Raw genomic sequence first — 22937 nt, forward strand, 5'->3', positions numbered from 1 at the left:
GAGTTTGGTTTCGGGGGGAGGAGACTTGATGTTCAGCTCAGTCCTCAGAATGCCAAGGTTAGCAAAGACAGAAACAGGGGAGTTAGATATTTTTAAATAAAGAAACAAGATAAAGAAACAAGATAAAGGCCTTCCTGCAGGTTTTAGGACACCGATTTTGTGCATCACACTGGCGAGCGTGGAGGGGGGGAGCCAGGTCTCCAAAGCAGGATCGGGGTGCAGATCACACTGGGGGAGTGGGCGACACTCATCTTTAACCTGCTGGAAGGGCCCTCTCTGCAAGCAACTGCAGTGTGAAAACCGCTATAGACAAGGCCGCCTGCAAACTGGAGATCTTACACCAAACTTTTGAGCCTGCGAGAAAGGCAAATGCAGGCGGATTTGTTTTCTACATTCTGGAAATGTCCATTGCTCCTCCCAAGAAAACGCTATCACATTCTTTCAATCTGGAATCCAGCCCTGTAGAAAGGGAACCCACCTAGAATAGCGTGGCTGGCAGCCCTCCCCCAGGGCAGAGACGCCCCTCCCAGAGCTGGGGCACCTGGCAGGGGAGGCCGGGCGAGGGAGGCCCTGGCCCGGGCTGAGTCGTTCCCTACGAGCCGGCCTATGCGGCATCCCCTCCTCACTGCGAGTCATCACCACCCTTCCCTTTCCTACCCACACCTTTCAAACGCTTCCAGGCTCCTTGGAGCTCTCTAAGCCTCCAGCTCCTCCTCTACCAACGTCTTAGCTCCTTTTTTCCTGCAGTTTAAATTGTAACACAGATTTTTCTTATTAAAGGCAACCCAGGCTAGTAAAGAAACACCACCCATATTCCAAGACCCAAGACCCCGCACCAGTGTTTGTTTCTTGGAGCTCCCTGGTGGACCTGTGACCTTTTCCCATATTTTCCGCTTTCTCGGTCCTTTTCATCTTTGTATTCTCCAGTCCCGCTGGCACTCAGGATGGCCCTGCGGACGCAGACCTGGGTTCAAACCCAGCCCCGCCGCTCGGTCGGGAGAGGTTGGCCCCGCTGTAACCCAGGTACGCCCGAGCCCTGCGTGCCTGGGGAAGCTGTAAAGGGCCCGAAGGAAACAGTACTCCTGCACGTGGCACTGGTCCCGGTAACAATCAGGGGAGGGGACTGTTTATAAAAAGACCTGTCTGCAGTTGTGAAGAGGAAGCAGACGGCTTCCAGGGCTTCTACTCGGAAGAGCTGCCCACACCAGCTGGGTCCCAAACATGTGGGTCCCAAACAGCCTCGTCATCTTCAACATTCTGAGGCGCCTGCCGCGGCCCCTTGTGCTGCTTCTCCACGACACCCTTACCGGGGGACTCGCAGGGCCCAGCCCTATCAGAGGATAAGGCCTGCGCCCCGGGGCCCACAGAAGGGGCTTCTCGACTCATTTAACGGTCAGTCGAGGCCACCACTGAATGGTGGGGTGAGGTGAGACGGACTGAGCTCCCTGACCACTGGGCCACGCGGTGATGCCCATCACCTGGGAAAGCCCCACCCTTACCGCCACCCCACCAAAGGCCAGCTGGCAAGGGGACAGCAGCAAGGGACAAGGGCCAGTCTCCAGTGTCTGCCCCGTTTCAGACCCCTCCTCAGTCCATGAGTCACTTATTCTTTTGGCTTCCACTGTGCAGAGCCCCTGGGTTTTCTTGCTTTTCACCTCACCAGAATAATCCTGCTATTAACAAAAAAGGAAGCTGGCCAGCCTTTGTCTGCCAGAGGCTCAGCGTCAGAAACGCCCCAGGGATCCCCGAGACGGGGGTTCTCAGGAGGGTGGCAGTGCCCCAGAAAATGCCTTCCTATCGGGAGGGGGTTGCCTCCGCCTCAGAGACCACCAGGACAGTGGAGCAGCCGCTTCTCTCGCACAGAAAGGCCTGGCATGGAAATCACGGCCTGCCTTTTCCAACAGGTGCCAGCTATTCAAAGTGCGCTTCCTTCCCGGACCAGAGCGACACGGCCACCCAGGATCATTAGAAATGCAGAATCCCAGGTCCTCCCCAGACCTGCTGGATCATAACTTGCATTTTTACAAACTCCCTCACAGCCCCCCACCCTCCTCACCCCCGGGATCTTTCAAGTCAGAGAAGGGCAGTAAAGATTATACCCTCCAGCAAACAGGTGGTCTTTTCAGGGGCCCTCCTGAGGTTACCCTGTGGGTGCCCCAACTGTATCTACCCACATGAGCTTCCCCGGTGTCATAGGACTGTTGTCCCTCCTCCACACGCCCCTGCCTGCCCGGTTCCCTGAGTTGCTGTGGGTGGGTCTCCCTTAGTTGTTAAACCACCTGCTCCTCCTGCCCATCTGCTGCAGGCTGGGAAACAAGATCTCCTAATGTTATAATTGCTTGCAAAGTAAGAGTAAGCAGGTTCTGAAAAAGGGCCCAAGGGACTCTGTGAAGTACAAAAGCTGTAGCCCAAAGTTTTTGATTTCCAACCAGACTGCTCACAGCCACGTCTGCCCGGGGGAGTTCCTGGCTCTCCCTGTGCTCCACATACTTGGTTTATTCACTGCTCACTCACCACCTGGCTCTCTCTACCTGGGGCCTCTCCAGAGCAGAAGGGAAGCACAAAGACCAGTCCCAGTGGGAAGCAGATTGCAAAGACACAGTGGGGCTGTGTGACAAGGGAGGTGGCTGGGGCAGAGGAGGAGGAATTGACAGGTGCAAATGGCAGAGCCATGGGAGGGAGCCACTGTCACCAGTCGAGCTGGGCCTGCCAAAATGTCCCGGAAGTGGGAGTGGGGCATTCTGAGAGAGTTGTGTCTTCCTAAAGGCAACAAGGGCATCCCCCAGAGTTTGAAGCAGGGAAGCAACATTAGCTGACCGGCTCAGAAAGACCTCTGAGCTCAGCGTGCAGGATGGATTTCTTGGAGGGGAGCGGACTAAAGCAAAGAGCCCAGCTGGCACGGGCACAACAGTCCCGGCCGCAGAGGGATGCAGGGCCGGCAGGGGAGGTGACGGCAGCACTGGGTCTAGGGCTGAACTCCAGCTTCCTCTCTTCTGTGCAGAGCCAGTGTGGCAGGGCTCACTTCTGGCAAATTCCCTTCCTTTTCTGGTAAGAGGCCAACATTTTTGCAGGCTGCAGGAGACCAGTGGAGGATGGGACCCGCCCCAGTCAGCTCCAGCACCCTGTACTGTGCCTGGAAGTTTATAAAGAAAGTGGGGCTTGGGGCGGCAGGGCCAAGCTGGAGGGCCACCTCCACCAATACCAGGCCCCCACGGTGCACTCAGCACCTTTTGAGACAGCTACCCAGGCCTTCAAGACAAACAGCTTGAAATTTTTGTCCCAAATGCTTGCAGTGGCACAGCACGGCCCCTGCCGAGGACTGTCACATGGATTCAGGAGAGAGGGCAGTGGATGATGACAGAGGATGGCCAGTCACTGCACCAACCTCCCCCAAGCCAGGGAGGTTTCAGCTACACACAAATTCTCCCACTGATGCCAGCGACCCAGTGTGGAAACAGTGCAACCAGCCTCCAGGACCACCCCAGAGGAACAAGCCAACGACAATGAGGTAACAGGTCAGGAGTGCAAAGTGCTCACACAAATGCCAAGAACACTCTGACCAGGAATGACGGGTGGAGAGGGCTCGGCCTCGGAAAGCCCCCGCCCAGCAGCACGAACGCAGCAGGTAGCAACCGTGTCTATGAGTGAGAGCCTCGGCGGGCTCCTCCTGAGGACGGTGGAGAGTGGCGGCCGGGTGGCAGCTTCTGGGGTCAGACTCCCCTGGCTCAAAGCCCGGGCACCATCACATGCCGTGCTGGGTGTCCCTGGTGAGTTACTTGAATTCTCTGGGCTTCCAATCCCTCCTTTGTCCGGTTGTTGCCAAGATTAAAGACAAATGAGCTCTGAGCAGAGAGGCCATCACATAGCAGAGTTCACTTCTTTAGTTCTGGCTAATGCTATCTCATTAAGAGAAAGACCCTAATCCTGGATTCTCCTATCAGAAGTATTTGGAGCTAAGGGGAGGCATCTCCTCACTGCACCTTCACGGCAAAGAACCGACAGGTGCTCATTAGATACCCCTGGTTGGGACAGGCCTTGCAGCCTCCTCGCGCCCGCCCACCGTCAGGGATTGCTCAGGGCAGGCTCCTATGGGATGCCTCGTCCCTTTCTTCTTCCCCTCTTTCTGAATTCCCAGGAGCCCAGTCGATCCAGGGGACAAATGCCCCCCAAACAACACGGGGTTTCCACACCCAGACTCCATCAGGGCTGAGCCTGGTGCAGCCCAGGCAGTGCTCCCGGCCCCGACCCCCAAGCCAGGGGGAGGCTCTGGGGCAGGGGCCGCGCAGCGGCCGGGGCAGCACAGGTCGGCTCCTGTGGACCGTGGGGGACTCAGCCATCGCAGCCAGCACTCCACGCGGGGAGGAAAGGCACCCTGGGCTGCCATCCTTTTGGCGCTCACAGTCTCAGTCTCCACCCTACCCCTTCCCTGCCAGTGCGACCTTTTCCTGTGTCCCTCCTCTGGGCTCACACCACCTTAAATCCAGCAGCCCTCAGTGGAAGGAACCGTGGGCTGGAACCCGAGTGCCCTATTGAGGCCATGACTGCACACAGAGCAGTCACGCGATCTCACGGACAACCTGAGAAGGTGGTCACTTACCTTTTTCCGAGTCTCACTTACAGGCATGGGCCCATGCGGATCAGTGGCTCTGCTCCAGGGAACCGCAGGACCCCACTGAAGGCTCAGGTTACTTCCCACGGCCACGGTGAGCCATGAGGCTCCTGCGGGTAGTAATTAGGGCCTTGGCGTGGCTGCAGCCAACACAGCTCAGAAACCCCTACAGAGGTCAAGGTGCCCGTTCTGTCCATGGCCCCGGCCGGCCCTGGGGTGGGTGTGGGGACTGCAGGATGAGGTTAGCCACACTCAACCATAAACATCCCGTCTCGGCCGGGCGCGGTGGCTCACGCCTGTAATCCTAGCACTCTGGGAGGCCGAGGCGGGTGGATTGCTCAAGGTCAGGAGTTCGAGACCAGCCTGAGTGAGACCCCGTCTCTACTAAAAATAGAAAGACATTATATGGACAACTAAAAATCTATATAGAAAAAATTAGCCGGGCATGGTGGCGCATGCCTGTAGTCCCAGCTACTCGGGAGGCTGAGGCAGTAGGATCGCTTAAGCCGAGGAGTCTGAGGTTGCTGTGAGCTAAGCTGACGCCACGGCACTCACTCTAGCCTGGGCAACAAAGTGAGACTCTGTCTCAACAAAAAAAAAAAAAAAAAAAAAAAACATCCCGTCTCTGCTTCCCAGGGCGAACTCTGGAGGGGGAAGCCTCGTAAGAATCAACAGCAGACTTGAGTACGATCAGCTGGAAACAGGACAGTGAGAGAGAGGGTTGGGGGCCGACAGCCCAGTGACAGTGGGCACCAGGCCGGGAGCCAGTGAGCGGAGAGGAATGTGACAGTGGGGTGGGCCTTAAGGGTCAGTCAGCATGAGGAGTCTGGACATCGTTCCATGGGCAATAGGGAGCTACCGAATGTTGTATGCTGCCCTCCTCCCCCCAGACCCACAAGGGCTTCTGCAAAGGGAAGCAAGGTAATGAGATCTGGCCTCTGGGAAGGTCCCTCTGGCTATGACACGTAGGATGGATGTGGGAGGCCAGTTGTGAGGCAGCTGCCCCCGGCCTGGGGTGGGTGGTCCAGCAGGGCCTGGAGGTCAGCAGTCTGCAGAGACGGACAACCAAGGCCCTACCTGGCTGTGCAGGGGTCCATGTCAAGGATGGCTGAGAGTTGGAGCCAGAGAAGCTGGAAGGTGGGAATGACATTAATGAGAGAGGCTTGTGACACAGGGGACAAGAGTGCCAGCCACCTGGGTTCAAACCCCAGCTCTACCACTTACAAGATATGTGATGTTGGACAAATGACCTGACCTCTATGCCTCAGTTTCCTCACCCATAAAATGGGGCTGATGACAGCACCCACCTCGGAGTGTTGTGAGGACCGGCTGAGTCCCCACGTGTAAATTGCTAAGACCAGCTGCACACAGTAGGTGCTCTGTCGGGAGTGTTGTGGTGGGGGCGGGGGGCAGTGCTCAGTAAATTCGGCCGTTAGAGGTAGGGGGACACGAGGCATTTAGAGAGCAAGGCAGAGAGCCTGTTACCACCAAGGCCACACCAGGCAGGAGCAGGGCCAGCGCTTCTCCAAGGACGCAGAGTCCCCCAGTTCCCCTGGCAAAGAGCCGGGATTGTCAGCAGCCAGATGTTTTTGACAAGAGCTGTCCCAAGGCACAAAGGGTGTTCAGTGAGCAGTGCTGGGGGGGACTGGGGTGGAGCCGTCTAACCCTAGGGCTGGCATCAGCTGCATCCCTGGCTGGGGGGAGGCCCCGCTGTGTCACCACCAGGAAGGGTGCAGTGGCCAACCCCAGGCACGGGCAGTCTGTAAGTCCTGAACAACATCCTCCTGCCTCCTGCAAACCCGATCTGCGTTGGCAGAAGGCAGAGGGTGTGTCTGCGACCCAGGGGCACATTGGATAGGGAGAGACCAGGCAGCCACACCACCCACCAAAGCTGGAATCAGAGCTGGGGTGCGGCTGGAGGGAGCCCACTGCTCCCCGCCTGGCCCGGCTCCACGGCTCCACCCGGCCCAGACCAGCACCTGGCTGTGAGGAGGCTGCTGACCCCACTGTCGCTGGCTACCCCGGTCTTAGCTCCAAAATCAAAGAATTTATGTTCATTCGGCAACATGGCGGCAGTGGCGGGGGCGGGGGGGAGGTGCTAGACTACGATTGAAAGAAAATGAAACCAGGCTGGACACCCCCACGCACTCCCACCTACGACTCGTACAAAGGCCTCCAAGCCAGGAGAGGGGCCCTTAGCCGCAGACCCCCAGGCAGCCACTAAAGGAATGAGGGACATCAAGGCAGAGTGACTCCTGGCCAGAGGTGAAGGGCTGGTGATGACAAGGAGAATGAAGTAGGTTTGGGGCGGAGGCAGGTGGCAGAAGACGGCAAGCAGGAGTGAGCGTGCTGAGTGCTGGGCCCCAAACTCAAGGAGCGCCCGGCTCTTTGGCGGGTGGAGGGGCAGCGTGAGGCAGAAGTGGGGTCCCACCGAAAGTCGGCCTAGGGGGCAGTAGACACACACGTCCCACCCAGCCCCAAATGCACACATAGCACTCCTAACTGCCAGGGGTCCACATCCAAAGAGAAAAATCACAGAGGATCATGATGACAATGACAAACCTGAGTGTCCCATGGGAAAGACCTCTGCATGAGGCCCTCAGGAGCCCCCAGGAATGGCCCCAGAATCCAAGCCCGATGTTAAAAAGCCCCTCCCATGTACACAAAAGCACAGATGGACAGAAGAGCCATGGTACGTTATTCAGTAACGAGGCCCAAGAGGGACACTTGGGGCCCACCCCTCCTTGCTCACTGACAGAAGGCCCATGCTTGCAGTGTCCACCCCCGAGGGACCGGAGCCTACCCCCCACTCAGGCAGAACCAATCTCGGTCACTGCCTTCCTCTGGGCAGTCACTGGCCTGGGTGGGCCGTGACTCAGTTCTGGTCAATAGGATGCCAGAGGCTGGCTTAGGGGACACCTCTGGGGAATATCTCTTCCTTGTTTAGAAGAATCCTGTCTCTGGATTTTGTTGCAGCTGGATGTGACTCAGGGAACCGTCTTGCTACCAGTCTGAGGATGACACCAACACAGAGGTTGGCAGAGTGCAGGGGAGGATGGAACCCAAGTCCTGGATGACAGCAGCAACCAAGCACACCCAAGGGCCACCCTTGTCCTCTAGACCCCCGATTCGTGAGATGATACGTTTCTTTATCAATTAGTGACGTTGGGGCAGAGTTTTCTAACACTTGAACCAAAGGCCTCTCAACTAGTACACAGCAGAACAGCACGGATCATCTCAACAATCTCGTTTGAGAATTTTTACCAAGCTGGGCATAGTGGTGGACGCCCCTGTGGTCCTAGCTACTCAGGAGGACGAGGCAGGAGGATCACTTGAGCCCAGGAGTTTGAGTCCAGCTTGGGCAAAATAGCAAGACTCCATCTCTTAAAAAAAAAAAAAAAAAAAGAAAGAAAGAAAGAAAGAACATGCACCAATCCAGCTGGAGTTGACCCCCAGGAACAGAACAGCATTGGCTTCCACGCTCTATGTCCTAAAGATCTTTACTGGGAACATTTTAATTTTATAATGAAAAGTAAGTTTTCCTTGCAAGACTCTTGCTTCTTGTTTCCCACCAAACTAGTGGAGCTCAACTTTAGCTGAGGCAAGGTGCCGTGCACCCCTTTGAGAAGCTAGGTCTCCCAGCAAACGAGTGCGCAATTCCACACGTGATTTCTGTGGGTTCAAAGACTTGAAGTCAAGAACTCCTGCCCTAACCATGGGGCCCAAGGGGGCAGACACTCAAGGCCAATCAGCTTTCATTTTTCCTTTTCATCTGGAGTTTTGAAGCTCAAACACACCTTGGACCACCTCTCCGAGGAAGTAATACCAAAGCAACACTTTGGAGGACACAGACTATCACGCTAGGACCCCAGCTGCAGGGCACCAGCTGCAGCTCTTGCTCCTGCTCCAGTGCTAATCTTCCAGAAGCAGCTCCAGGGTCCTGGAACCCTGGCCTCACTGTGCTGCCCACTCAATTGCCCACCCCACGTGGCATATATACTCCGGACCTCAGTGTGCCCAGGGAGTGGAACCCCAGGCCGCTGGTGGGGCAAAGGGCTACAGTGAGCCCATCCAGACTCGCGAGGCTCGAGATTCAGAAGATTCTGAAGTTACTGCCAGAAGGGGGGCTGGCAAAGCACAACCAAGTCATGCTCACAAAGGGTTACTGGCACACAGGCACACTGACCCCTTACATATTGTCTGTGGCTGCTTTCATATCACAGTGGCAGAGGAGAACAGTGGCAAGAGAAACCCTGGAGCCACGAAGCCAAATACAATAGATGGACTATCTGCTCCTTTGCAGAACAAGTTTGCCCACCCATGGCCTGGAAGGAACCCTGAAGGTCATACAGCCCATCTCCCAGCCTCCGTAAGCTTTCAACCCTTCCTAACCACAAACCTCTCCCGCCAAGGAGTCAGACCACCTCCCTTCCGGCGAAACTCCAGAGAGAGGAGCTCACCACCTGTGAGACAATTTCCTCCCATTTCTCAATGACACAGCTGTAGCTTCCCTTCCTGGAGCCCTCACTGGCCACCTTCTGCCATCCAAGACCAAGCCAGTCACCACCACGGATGAGGTTCTCAGCCCCATCTTCTGTCTGGGGGACGCTTGTCCCCAGGCCACTGCTCTGCCTCCATCCAGGGCCTGAATCCCTTTCCAGTCCCGGATGGCTGCTCCTCCCGCCTGTGTCCAGAAAGACCAGGAACCCTTGCTTTGAATGCAGCAGGCTGAGGTCACGCTGCCCCCTGCCCCACCCCCTGCATGCTTGCAGGGTCTACTAAGCTCCATGGACTGTCTCATACGCAGGTGGTGGGTGGCTTTTCCAGGAGTTGCATCCCTCCCTGACAAGTGGCATCATGTTCAATCCAGCTCACTGTCTGGAATCTGTTGCACTTCTAAGGGGCAGAGACCCTTCTGGACCAATCTGTATAATCCAGTACGAGGCAAGTGCTCAGCTGAATGAATGAACAAATTAAGGAATGAGTGAATGAATAGCTCACAGTCAGTAGGTGAGAAATAGGCAGATGTTTGGACAATGCTGGCCATGGGAGCCCGGAACTGGGAGCACTGGGGAAGGAGTCACAGAAGGTCTGTGCAGCCTTGGAACGAGGCACTCAGCGGTTTGGGGCCCACGTCTTGGCAGGTCATTGACCACAGGTCAGGTTCCATCTCGCTGTAGCTGGAGCGTGGTCCAACAGCTCAGATGTCCCCATATGTAGGCCTTCCAAGGACTGTCCAGGACTTGGGACCAACAGGCCCTTTGCTTACCAACACTCAAGGGATGCAAACGCAGGAGGAGGGACAGATACTTGTCCCATGAGGACTATAAAATATGGAGGAGTGGCCAGGCACAGTGGCTCACATCTGTAATCCCAGCACTTTGGGAGGCCGAGGTGGGAGGATCACTTGAGCCCAGGAGTTTGAGACCAGCTTGAGCAACATAGTGAGACCCAGTCTCTACGAAAAATAGAAAAAATTAGCCAGGCAAGGTGGCGTGCACCTCTAGTCCCAGCTACTTGGGAGGCTGAGGCAGGATGGCTTGAGCCAAGGACTTTGAGGCTGTGGTAAGCTATGATCACGCCACTGCACTTCAGCCCAGGCAACAGAGTGAGACCGTGTCTCAAAAAAAAAAAAAATTTGGAGGCGGCCAAGCACAGTGAGTGTGTGTGATCATGTACGTGAACACACACGTTTGCACATTTGAGGATGCAAGGGTACAAGGGTCCCTGTGGTGTACAGAGGTTCATGGAGCCTGGAGCTCAAGGCAAGTATGTGGACACCCCAGATGTACAGTGCCCCGAGGGTGTGCTGGGCTTCCGAGATGGAGTCACAGACAGGCCTGGCAGCCACTAGCTTCCGAGACCTGATTCCTGGACGCAGGTCATTCAGCACAGCTCTGGAGACCCACCAGCCCAGCCACACAGTGCAGCCACGCGCGAAGTGGCCCCATGTACATCAAAGCCCTCCCGGTTCCATGGATGAAGTGTTCCTGTTTACCAGTCGGATGGGGGTATCGCAGGGCTGAGAGGACAAAGTTAGAGCCCCCTGGACCTCACAGCTTTGAAATCAGGCACTTTTTAACTGATCTTGCAAGGGAGAAGGGGAAAGGGCCTTTTCTTTTCTTTTCTTTTTTGCATAATGTAATACTTTAATAACTGTTTTCATCGCTCAAATCCTCATCATTCAAATTCTCATAAATGTGTTGGCTCTGTCACAAGCAGTGTGGAGGAGACAGCCAGGGGAGGTGGGCGCGGGGTGGAGGGGGCGGAATGAGGAGGAAGAGGAAACTCCTAGGAAGATGAAACGCCAGCAGCGGCACCGGCCTCCGGCCCCTCCCGCACGGTCACGCACACAGGCCTGTAGAGCAACCAGCGCTTAAACCGCTCTAAGACGCGGTCCCAAGGCATGGTGTTTTTCTGCCAGAGACCAAGGCCCCAAAATAGAGGGCCAGCCTGGAGCTGCCCCCCAGAATTCAGACAAGCCCTGGGTCCTCTCATCTCACCCACAAATTCAAAATAGTCAGATGTGCAAACTCCAGTGCAGGTGAGGGAATTTCAAACCCAACACGAATCACCATTGACTGAAGCTACAGTCGGGCCAACTCAGAGGCTCTTCCCTTTCTCCAGGGGGGGGGGAAAAAGCATTTAATTTTGTCCATTTATTTCTATCCACTTTCCCATTTTTTTTTAATTTTATTTTATTTTAATTTTTTATTTTTTTAGAGACACGGTCTCACTCTATTGCCCAGGCTGGAGTACAGTGGTATCATCATAGCTCACTGCAGCCTCGAACTCCTGGGCTCAACAATCCTCCTGCCTCAGCCCAAGTAGCGGGGACTATAGGTGCACACCACCACGCCCAGCTACTTTTTTGGGAGGTGGGGGGAGAGATGGGATCTCACCATGTTGCCCAGGCTGGTTCTCATTTTTAAAGTCAATTCACTCAAGAGATTAGGATGCCCAACGTGTGGGCCACCTGACCTCCACCTCCCAAGTAAACCTCCATAAGAGGGCTCTCACCTCTTTGGCAAATTCCCGCCTATACTCTTTTCTCCCTCCCTCGGAAACAAGACTAAGGAAGAGAAAAAGAAACTGGGCGGAGGACTGGGGGCAGTGGGGGCCAGAAACGAATGCCACGACAAGTTTGCCTTTTCAGGTTTCGGTGGTGTCCTGGTGATGCGGGAATCTGGCACTGGCACGGTGTCCATGACATCACCATTTCGGATTCTTAATAAAAAGACAACTTTCCCATAGCCAAATGCTCCTCTTCCCACCCTCTCTTTGGGGAATTGAAACACAAGCTTTCAGTTTGCTGCAAAAACATCACAGCTGCATTTTCAGATGTTGTATTTGGGTCCTGCCCTTAAGTGGCTGCCTTCACTGCCTCCCTTTGAAAGAGGGCTCTGGATAAGTCCGGGGTAATTAAAATTTCCTGTCTAGCCTTGACTGCTCCGCCAGCTCGCATTACAGCCACGGACACACACTGTAGAGTCAGTTTCTTCTGGGCCTCCTCGCTCTTCGTTTAAAATCAGGCCACTATTCTCTTGGCTCAGGCTATCTAGTAACATGCTTGGAAATGGAGAGGGAACTTTCTCTGGCCAGGCGGATGATGCCTCTGGCTTCCCACACTCATTAGGAAATTCTCTTTCTTCTGCAACATACCGTTTAGGAGCCAGGCTCATTTGTGTTAGGTCCTAAGGACACAAAGAGAAATGATACCCACTCCAAGAACCCAACAAGCTCAAAGGCTGGAAAGGATCCAGTTTTGTTAAGCCTTGAAAATGTAAGAAATCTAAGCTACAGACTTTTACATAGGAAAATAAAATTTAAAAGAACAAAGCATGCTTCACTGTATCTGTATAAATCTATCTGGCCCTGAACAAAAAGAATGGGTGTACTTTGTACTGGTCTAGTCAGGTTACCCACTGCAAGGGGCTAAATGAGCTAAGGCGACATCAGGATGTGAATCTAGAAACTCTGCTTAAAAGTGAAATTCTTGCTGAAAGTAAGTGCGCTCCTGGCATGAGATGGGGAGGGGGCTCTGTGGTTTTGCTTTTGTAGCTAGGTGGCAAATGCATTCGAATTAGGGTCGGGCTTTGGGAAGACGACCCGTCCTCTGATGGGGGTGGGACTCACGCTGGCTTTGGATACTGAGATTCTGACCTTCCGAAATCTGAGCGCCTCCTTAGAGTCTTCCCATCCCCAGAGACGGTGTTGCCAGGACTGGGCAGTCCTTCTCACCCCCTGCACTGAGCTGGAGAGTGACCCACAAAATCCATGTCCACCTGGACCCTTAGAACGTGATCTTATTTGGAAATAGGGACTTTGCAGATGTAATAAGTTCAATTAAGATGAGATCATATTGGATTAGGGTGGGCCCCAAATCCAGCGACTGGTGTCCTTATGAGAAGGTCATGTGAAGACGCAGAAACACACAGAAGAACACCAGGTGGTGACAGAGGCAGAGATGGGAGTGATGCATCCATAACCAAGGAACACCAGCGACCACCGGAAGCTGGGACAGAGGCAAGAAGGATTCCCCCCTAGAGCCTTTGGAGCGGGCATGGGCCTGCTACGCCTTGATTTCAGACTTCCAGCTCCCAGAACTGTAAGAAGATAGATTTCTGTTGTGTTAAGCTCGCCAGTTTGTGGTGTTTTGTTCGGGCAGCCCTAGGAAACGAAGCCACTCACCCAGCAGGGAGCTAACAAGTCCCTTCAACAGAACCCAGAAGGGCAAAGCGCACAGTTCCAAGCAGACCTACAACTCGCCAAGCAGCCAAACTGTGTGTTAAATCAGCTTCAGGGGATAACTCAGACTTGGCAAAGTGAATTATTAAACAAAGAAGGACAACACAAATTTTGCACACCCATCAAAATTACATCGATGTGATAATCTAAAAATTATTGAGTGAAACCCCCTGGGCCTTCACCACAGGCTAAATATTGAGCTAAATGCTTCACACACATTAATTTATTTAATCTTCACAATAACCCCAAAAGGCAGGTCCTATTCTATTCCCATTTGACAGAAGGGAAAACTGAAGGCATAGAACTTTAAAGTAGGCTGCCCTAAGTAACCTTCCAGGTAGCAAGTGTTAGGGTTGGGGTCTGAACCCGGAGAGCCGGGCTCGAGGTTCACGCTCCTCATAGCCTCACGAAGACTGCTGCTGCAGTGAGTGAGATCTAGAAAGTAATCCAGTGGGAAACAAACTGGTGGGTTATGTGTTCTTTAGGATCCTTAACACGCTTATTGATTTAAGCTGGTGCCACCACATTACCACCACCAGGTATGAGCCATCTGAGAGTGGGGACAACAGAGAGGAAGCCGGCTTAAGAAAAAGAGACACTAAGCATTGATGGTATCATCAGCTGAGCTCCTAGATCCAGCCATACCTGAAGCTAGTGATGGCTTTTTGGTTTCATAAGCCAAATAAGTCCATTTTTGTTTGTGTCAGATTTGGTTGCAAGTTACAGAAAGCCCAACCCAGAAAGAAATACTGTGTGTAGTGGACTGTCAGCTCTGTTGGGGCTGACCCCAGACCACACGCTGCCTTCCCCTTAGCTTGGTCCTGGTCCAGTACTTGTTTCCTCCCAGATGCCACCTTGCTTGGTCTCCCAAGACCCTCTGACCAGATGGACTCCAGTCCTCTTAGGCATCAGACTAACAAACTTACCCTTCCAAAGATTGTTTGGCAGGAAAAACAAAAGAAGGCTGAGCAACCACAAAGCAACCTGAAGCTAAAGGTCGGTCCTCAGGATGCCGGAGCAGCCAGGCCCCAGCAGTCTCCCCTGAAAGGCCTAACACCAAATAAATCAAAGGGGCTCCAACAAATCATCGCCACGCCGGTTGCTTTTCCATCTTCGCCCCAGTCTCATTCTTTGGCTCCAACTCGGCCTTCCTGGATTGCCCAAACTAGACCCAGAAAGCGCCAGACAGCAGTGCCTGGAAGCCAGGGACGGGGGTCAGGGAAGCACAGGGGGCAGAGGCTCCCAGGTGCGGGCCTGTAGACCTCTGCGCAGAGACCGGGGCCGGGGCTGGGCCACCGCGCCTTTAAATAGAACCTCCACGCGGAGCACAAACACATTCCATGCGCTTTTAAAAACGCCCCAAGCATGACCTGGCCGGCGGCCTCGGCTCCCCCAGGCATTTTTCCGGTCTCGGCCCAATTCTGGAAATAATATTAATAGATCGGTTAGGAGCTTATGGGGTGCAAAATACTTTATGGCCTTAAAAGGCAGGGACTATTACTGCTCCCACTCTCCAGAGGAGGAAACTGAGGCCCAGGGAGGTCCCAGGTGAAAAGGCCGACCAGCGGGTCTCTCCCCATCTGCCTGCCCCTTTCGCTCGTGTCGCCCCGTGGGCAGCTCCCCTCACTTAGCGGCTGACAGAGCCCGACCGGTGCCTGCGGCCAAGTCCGGGTCCGCGGGCGCGTCCCGCCCAACAGGCAGGAAGCCGGGAAACAGCCGACGGCGCCCCGGGAGGTCCCCGACCGCTCCGGGACGTCCTGCTTCTCTCCCAGCCGAGTTTAACCAACTCCCAGTTTCCCGGACCCCAAGCGGCAGCCAAGGATTAACTTTCCCATTTTGTTTTAAAAGATAAAAGCACAACAGGGGCTAATTTCTCCCTTGGGGGCTAAAGTTAAAGCGGGCAGGTGAGGCGCAGCGGACGCGCCCTTTCCTAGAAGCTGCGCTGGACGATCCCGGACCGAGCGGGCGGGAGCGGGCCCATGGGCACTTCTGCGCTGCATCCAGCGAGCGCGGCCCCTACTCTTGGGGTCCCGGTCCGGTCCCCCCACCGAGCCGGGACAGACTCGGGCGCGCAGGATCTGGCTGCGTGGGACCAAATGCTAGGCATCCCCGGGACCCCTGTCCCTCCTCCTCACCCCGTCCCGGCCAAGCAGGGCCGGGGACTCGCGGCCGCCTCTCCCCTCCCCGGGCCCCTGCCCCGGTCCGCGGGGGCGCACGGCGCGGGCGCTCACAGTTTGAACATGCTCTCCAAGTCCTTGATGAGGCGGCGGCTGAACTCGGGGAACTCGGTGTAGGGGTTGAAGACCTTGCAGCGGCGGGGCCGCGCCGCGCCCTCGTTGATGTCCAGCCGCCGGCTCAGCTGGGCGCTCAGCTCGGCGTCGGCGCTGGCCGCGGGCGCCCGGGCGGGCGGCGCGGGCTCGAGCTCGGGCTCCGGGGCTGGGGCGGCGGGGGGAGCCGGCTGCGGGCCGCCCTCCTCGGCCTCCTCGAGCCGCAGCCGGCGCCGCAGCTTGCGCGCCAGCTCCTCGCTGGCCATGGCGGCGGGTCGGAGGACGCGGGGGCCCGGGACCGGACGCAGGGACCGGGCGGGAGGCGCGCTCCTTGCGGGTTCGTGGCTCTAGGACACTCCGCCAAGGCGACGGGCACCCAGCGGTGGGGAGGGACCGCGGGCGGGTGGGGCGGAGTCGCGGCTTTAAGGAGGTGCCGGGGCTCGGGGACCGCCCACCTGGCGGGACAGTGTCTGCGAGTCCCTGGGATCACGACCCTCTGCCCTCCCCGAGGCTGGGGATGGGAGGCTGACAGCCCCCGGGCCAGGGCATGGGCCCTCGGACCAACTCTGACCTTGCCGCCCGCGTCCGCTCCCGGGTAAACGGTAGCGGGAAAAAGTTTCACGGCCGTTCGGGCGGTTTCTTTCTGGTCCCCTAGAAGTGCCCCGACTGGAGGCGCTCGCGGCCCGGAACAGGCGGGGGCGAGCGCCCGCGGGGGACACCCACGCGCCCCCACGTCTGGGACTGGCACCCACCCGCCCGCGGTCTGGAGCGGGAGGCGCCAGCAGGGAGCTCGGGGCCGGGAGAGCTGCTTTTCCAACACTCATCGAAAAGACATGTTTCCAAAACATACTAAAAATACTGAAAACAAATAAGCAAACAAAATTAAGGATAGCAAGCGAGCGAGAAAAAATTCCTACTTCTCTTGGAGGTTAAGCGCAGGTTCGGGGGCTCCGGCTTTTTTCCGTGAAACACACAAGAAGAAGGGAGGGGGAAAGAACCTCGAAAATAAAGAAATAAATCAGCATTTTAAAGAAGAAGGAAAAACAAGTACAGTCGTCATTCTCCCTAAGGAAGGCTGCTGTCGACGGCTGTTACATCAGCCAAGCGTTGAGAAGAATCTTGTAAACACGGGTCTGCCCCTGCCCGGCCGGCTCTGCTCTGACCAGTCCTGGGCTGGTGTCTCCGAACGTGTCTGTGACCCCGCCAGCTAGCCGTGGGCGGCTGAGACCAAGGGCCAGCCTTTGTCTTGCGCGTGGAGGGGGAGTGGGGATTCAGGGCATCCGTATGGACCTGGTGATTAAAATGTTATTTTTGGGGGGGAAAAAAAAAGCTGTTAGGGAAAATACTTTTTTAAAAAATAAAAGTATTAAAATGGTTTTTAAGAGATGGGTTCTCTCTATGTTGCCCAGTCTGGCCTGGAACTTTGGGGTCAAGGAGATCCTCCTGTGTAGCTGGGACTACAGGCAGGTGCCACTGTGCTCCCAGCATAAAAATCTAAACATCCCTGCTGAACAACTTGGCTTGGTTCTGGAATACACGTTTTATGCATGAAATGGCAATTGACTGACCCCTTCTAATGTATCACAGGGCGCCACACTTCGTGACCTGGTGGTAGAAACTAGGAGGTTCACTTTGTTGTCACATCTGTTTTGAGCATTTTATGTGACATATTTCACCAAAAAAAAAAAGTTTTAAATTCTTAATAGTTTCCATCAACAAGAAATTTTGCATGAGTAGGTAATAAAACTTTTAAACCTTTTTTTACATGCTGAAATTTCCAACAGTTCACATTAAATTTAAAGAACCTAATAGCTCTTCCTTCTTTTTCTTTTTTTTCTTTTGTTTTTTATTTCTTTTTTTTTCGTTATTTATTTTTTTTTTTTGAGGAAGGACAAGCAGCTATACTTCTTTTTCGTTTATGAATATAATGTTGAAAATGCTTGAATTAATGGGAGTGGATTTTGAATACAATTCCACTTTTTCATTTAAGTGTTTCCAAATAAGGAAGTGCTTTTGCATAATGTGCGTGTGCAGTGTGAGCAGTCTCCTAGTGCCACTCAAAAGGCACATCACCTGCAAGGGGCAGAGATTGGGGGCTGTGTCCACCAGACACCCCACAGATAGAACATGTCCCCTAAACTATGCCCTGTCCCTGCCCTACCCCTTCCTGGAAAATAGCAGTTGCCCAAAATGTTCGCCAGGCAACACCTGCCCACCCCTCATAATGAAGTGTCAGTATCCCACTAGTGACCACTCCAGGTGGTCATAGTTAAGGCCAAGGATGAAAAAGCCTGCTCTCGTTCTCCCCTTCTCCAGTGCCCAGCTGGGCGCCTGACAACAAATTGAAGCACAATTGGCGAGTGATGGGCCCATATCAATCTCACTGTGCAAATAAGCCCCATGCTTTATAAAATAAATTTCTTTGTATAGAAAAAAATACTATTACAAATGATTAACAGTCATAAATTCTAGGAGTCCAGGTCATTTTCATTCTGTTTCTCTAATTCTTATTTTTCTGAATTTCCTACAATGAACATAAAAGCTGTTATAATCAGAAAATAAATTATTGTTTATGATGAAGATGTTCAGGAAGGTTGATGTTTTTGCTGTAGGGCAGGTGAAAGTGTCTTGTGTCATCCCAGGAGCTCGTTTATTTCACTAATACTCTGGGGTGGCTAAAGGAGGTTCTGCCTTTCACAGGGAAAATCAAGTCATTGTCTTAACTCTGACACTTCTTGTTCTGTTCTATTGCTGTGTAACAAACCATCCCAAACGTAGTGGCTTCAAACAACATTTATTTTGCTCGCAACTCTGTAATTTGGGCAGTGCTTTGTGGGGAAAGCTGTTGTCTAATGCACTTAGCAAAAGCAGTCCCCTCGCAAGGCTGAGGCAGGAGTCACCTGAAGATTCTCTCCCTCACTTACCCCAGGATCGACGTGGGCTGGTGCCTGGCCCTTCCCTGGGCTCTTGGCTGGGGGGATACCTATACGTGGCCTCTCCAGGTGGCCTGGGCTTCCTCATAACATGGTCACTGGCTTCCAAGGGTGCGTGTCCCAACAGAGAGAGTCAGGTAGCAGCTGCATCACGTTTTATGATGTAGCCTCAGAAGTCACATAGCTGAAATGTATTGGTCAAAGCAGTCACACAGGAGAGGGGGCATAGTTCAAGGAGAGGGAACATAGACCCCCCACCTGTCAATGGAGGAATTGTGGCCACTTTTCGGATATTATAATCTGCCTATCTGCCCTCTGAAAATCCCTGCAGAACAGAGTCTACTCCATTTCTGTGGCATCTGAACAAGAAAGATCCATATTTATGCTCAGATGGTCAACATGGGTCTCTAGGCCTTGTGGGAAGGGCTGACCTGCAAATCACAAAATCAGAATGAAGGAAATTCCAGAAAGGAAAGAGAATAAACCCAGAGCTGCTTCCATTCCTGGAGGCATTTCCTCCCACTTGCTTTTGGATTGTCAACTTCTTGAACAAGTCATAATCTCAGGACTTTGATTTGTGTTAGAGGAAAGGGTTTTCACCTTTAAAAATATTGTTAAGCACTTAATTTTGGTACCAGGTGCTCTCTCCAAGTTTCTTCCTGCAGTCCCTCATTGAATTGAAAATGTTCTAACATGAGATAGTGGTGATGGTTGCGAAACTCTGTGAATATACCAAAAACCCCTAGATTGTACGCTTCAAAAGGATGAATTTTATGGAATGTGAATTATATTTCAATAAATCTGTTACTTAAAAAATAATAGGCCATTACATATTTTTTTTTTTTTTTTTTTTTTTTTTTGTTGAGACAGAGTCTCACTTTGTTGCCCAGGCTAGAGTGAGTGCCGTGGCGTCAGCTTAGCTCACAGCAACCTCAAACTCCTGGGCTCAAGCGATCCTACTGCCTCAGCCTCCCGAGTAGCTGGGACTACAGGCATGCGCCACTATGCCCGGCTAATTTTTTCTATATATAGATTTTTAGGTGTCCATATAATGTCTTTCTATTTTTAGTAGAGACGGGGTCTCGCTCAGGCTGGTCTCGAACTCCTGACCTTGAGCAATCCACCCGCCTCGGCCTCCCAGAGTGCTAGGATTACAGGCGTGAGCCACCGCGCCCGGCCCGGCCATTACATATTAACACAAATAATATTAGTGAGAAGAGGGACATTGTTTTGCAGTTTTACAAATGTCTTTAACATCTGGCTTAATAGAAGACAGTTGGATATCAGATCTGCACCTACATTTGATTTGTTGCAATTTGTTGCTTTGTTTGAAGCATATGACGAAAACCCAATCTTCCGGATAGCTGGAAATATCGTTGGGTATATAGTTGGAAAAGAGAGGTGTAATGTAATAGGTTTTTCAGATAATTGTGGATATTCTTCTTTGATAGGACACCAAAGCTCAGACAAGTGGTAGTTTCTTGAGGTCTAGTTGCAATATGGAAACTGAAAGTAATGAACAAACTCTTCATATTCTGTTTTGTAAAAATCTGTTGCTCTATCTTGCACATTTAATGGATCCTTGATCAATGCATATTTTTGTAGCATTATATATTGGTTGTGTTGACATATTTTATTTATATGATATTAAAGTTTTCCAAAATTCTAACTCTTTGCTTGAAACTCACATTTTATTATGATGGAAAATACTATCAATTGTTTACCTTTAAGTGACATGCTCATTTTGTTCATTGTTCAAGAAAGTGTCTGTAGGCTGTGTGTGGTGGCTAGGACAAATAGAAGTCCTATGTTTATGCTAATTAGTGGGTATGGTAGTGGTAGGGGAATTCATATAGGGCTCACACCTGTAATCCTAGCACTCTGGGAGGCCAAGGCAGGAGGATTGCTTGAGAGCAGGAGTTCAGACCAGCCTCAGCAAGAGTGAGACCCTGTCTCTACTGAAAAAAAAGAAAGAAAGAAAGAAATTAGCTGGGCAACTAAAAATATAAAAAATTAGCTGGGCGTGTTGGCACACACCTATAGTCCCAGCTACTCGGGAGGCTGAGGCAGGAGGATGGCTTGAGCCCAGGTTTGAGGTTGCTGTGAGCTAAGCCGATGCCACAGTACTCTAGCCCAGGCAACAGAGCAAGACTCTGTCTCGGAAAAAAAAAAAAGAAAGACAGTGTCTCCAAATACTCAGCTGTGAATAGCCATAGTTTGTTGGTTGTTCCTTCAGGTAAAACTGATGTTCCATGGAAAGGGGGCTAGTGCAGCCCGTACTCAAACAGTGGTGCAAATGCATTTCTCAAGATGACTATCGTGCCTTGATCTGCTGCAGGAGAGCTTTATGCTCACTTCCCATCCATCATACCAAATACTAAAAAGACGTGCACTGGCCTGGCATGATTGCTCACACCTGGAACCCAGTACTTTGGGAGACCAAGGCAGGAGGATCGTTTGAGGCCAGGAGTTCAAGATCAGCCTGGGCAACAGAGCACGAGACCCCATCTCTACAAACATAAACATAACAAAGTTAGCCAGGTGTGGTGGCGTGTGCCTGTAGTCCTACCTACTTGGAAGGCTGAGGTGGGAGAATCACTTGAGCCCAGGAGTTTTGAGTTCAGCTTGGGCAATAGAGCAAGAACCCATCTTTAAAAAGGTATAGGGTTTTATATTATGAGTATAGGGTTTTTTTCTTTTTTTAACAAGGAGTGTGTGAAGGTGAAGAATATAATGACACAATGCTTCTAGTACAGTTTGGTGCCACCGCCTTGATTCAAGCTAAGGTGACATCAGTTTTACCCACTATTCCTTTTGCACCATTGGTACAAATGTCAACACATTGAAAAGGTGTATATATCTTAGTAGGATGAAAATAATTCCATTTGGAAGACTCTTTCATCTACTTCATTTCTTTTACTGGCGGCTGAGTGTGTAGCACAAACTAACTAACTCGCACCCTGTTCTTGGACATTCAGGTTGGTTCCCGCCTGGCTGTCCGTACAGTGCAACGAGATGGTGGACTCCCATCTTGTGTGGCTGCTGGGTTAAAAGTTGAAAACCACACATATTCATGCATACTTTCATTCATTCGTTCAACAGACAGCAAGCCAGCGGCAGTCCTGCTCTAGGTGTGTGGGTAGCCAAAAACAAAACAAAGTCCCTGCCCTTGTGGCCCACATCCTAGTATCGGAGAGAGAGAGCAAACAAGACAAATAAAACTATGTGGTATGTTACATGATGAAACGTATCAAGACAAAACCAAAGTGAAGAGGGGTCTGGGGTGAGGGCAATGCCAGTTGTACTTTTAGGTAAAATGGCGGTGGGAGGGGCATCACTGAGGAGGTGACATTTAAACAATGACGAGTGGAAAGTGAGGGGCCTACCAGGGAATTGAAGGCTCAGAACAGAAATCATTCCGAGGTTGCAGGCCTTCATTGCCAGCATCTACCTCTTCACTGGCAATTGTATTCTTTCCTCTAATTCTTGCCCTATAGATGTTTCTAGATGGCCCTCATTTACTTCATCTTTTTCTCCAGGGATGTCCCCTCAAGGACAAGTTTCAGGTCTTTGTTTATGTTTGAGAAACCCTTCAAGTGACTCATCCAACTTTCCCCAGGATAATTGCATCCCCCAGGGCACTACCTAATGAGTTTCTCACCTTTCTCTTTTATTAGTCCAGACTGTTCAAAAGAATCCCAGGAAGACAACCACACCTTGTGCCCACGGTGCCCACGGCATAGGCCCAGGTACCCCTGCACTGGCACAACTGCAGGAAAAATTCCTGGCAGAGAATCAGGGAATCAGGGAACAAAAGCCTGGGGAGCTTTTGAACCTCAGACTCCAGGCCCCAGGCCAGATGGAGAGACTCTGACCCCTAGGTGAGGCCTGCTCCCCAGGGCCCCTTGTGGTTCCTGTCATCCATGCCTGTGGTCTGGGGGACAGGCCAGGGCCTGGGGACTTCAGCGACATGCCAGGGAGCCTCCCAGGGGGCTGATTAGCTCAGACCTAGGTTCCCTGGGTGAGCTCAGTTTGCTGTAGCCTCAGAGAACAAAGAAACTCCAAACAGAGGATGCTGCCAACAGAAGGAAAACATTGACTTTCTTATTCCTCACCAGACAGGAGCAGCAAAAAAGTATGAATGGGTGAAAATGAGTCCTGCAGGGCTGGAGGGGCAGAAGGGCAGAGCCCCCGACAGTCCTTGGCATGGTCAGAGATGACCCCACCGACCCCATCCCGTCCCCACCTGGGGCCTTCCAGGGTCAGTGCCACCCTAGGGAGCTCTTCCCTCCCAGCGTCTCTATCCCCACCTGGGTCAGTCACTCTGGGTTCCACCCCCCACGGCAGCTCAATCCTCTCCTCTTCCGCCCTGCCCTGCGT

The 22937-nt window shown here is 52.7% G+C and overlaps 1 protein-coding gene across 1 annotated transcript in view; it reads right to left on the reverse strand.

The window, feature by feature from the left end:
* EFHD1 (EF-hand domain family member D1) overlaps nt 1-15979 on the reverse strand; it is a 33707-nt gene extending 17728 nt beyond the window's left edge. The window contains exon 1 of the mRNA XM_069465955.1: nt 15589-15979. Within this exon, the coding sequence (XP_069322056.1) occupies nt 15589-15890 (302 nt within the window). The 5' untranslated portion in view covers nt 15891-15979. The remainder of the gene's footprint in view (nt 1-15588) is intronic.
* Nucleotides 15980-22937: the final 6958 nt, after the last annotated feature.

This window comes from Eulemur rufifrons, chromosome 1, assembly GCF_041146395.1.
Source record: "Eulemur rufifrons isolate Redbay chromosome 1, OSU_ERuf_1, whole genome shotgun sequence".
In the NCBI taxonomy this organism is placed as follows: domain Eukaryota; kingdom Metazoa; phylum Chordata; class Mammalia; order Primates; family Lemuridae; genus Eulemur; species Eulemur rufifrons.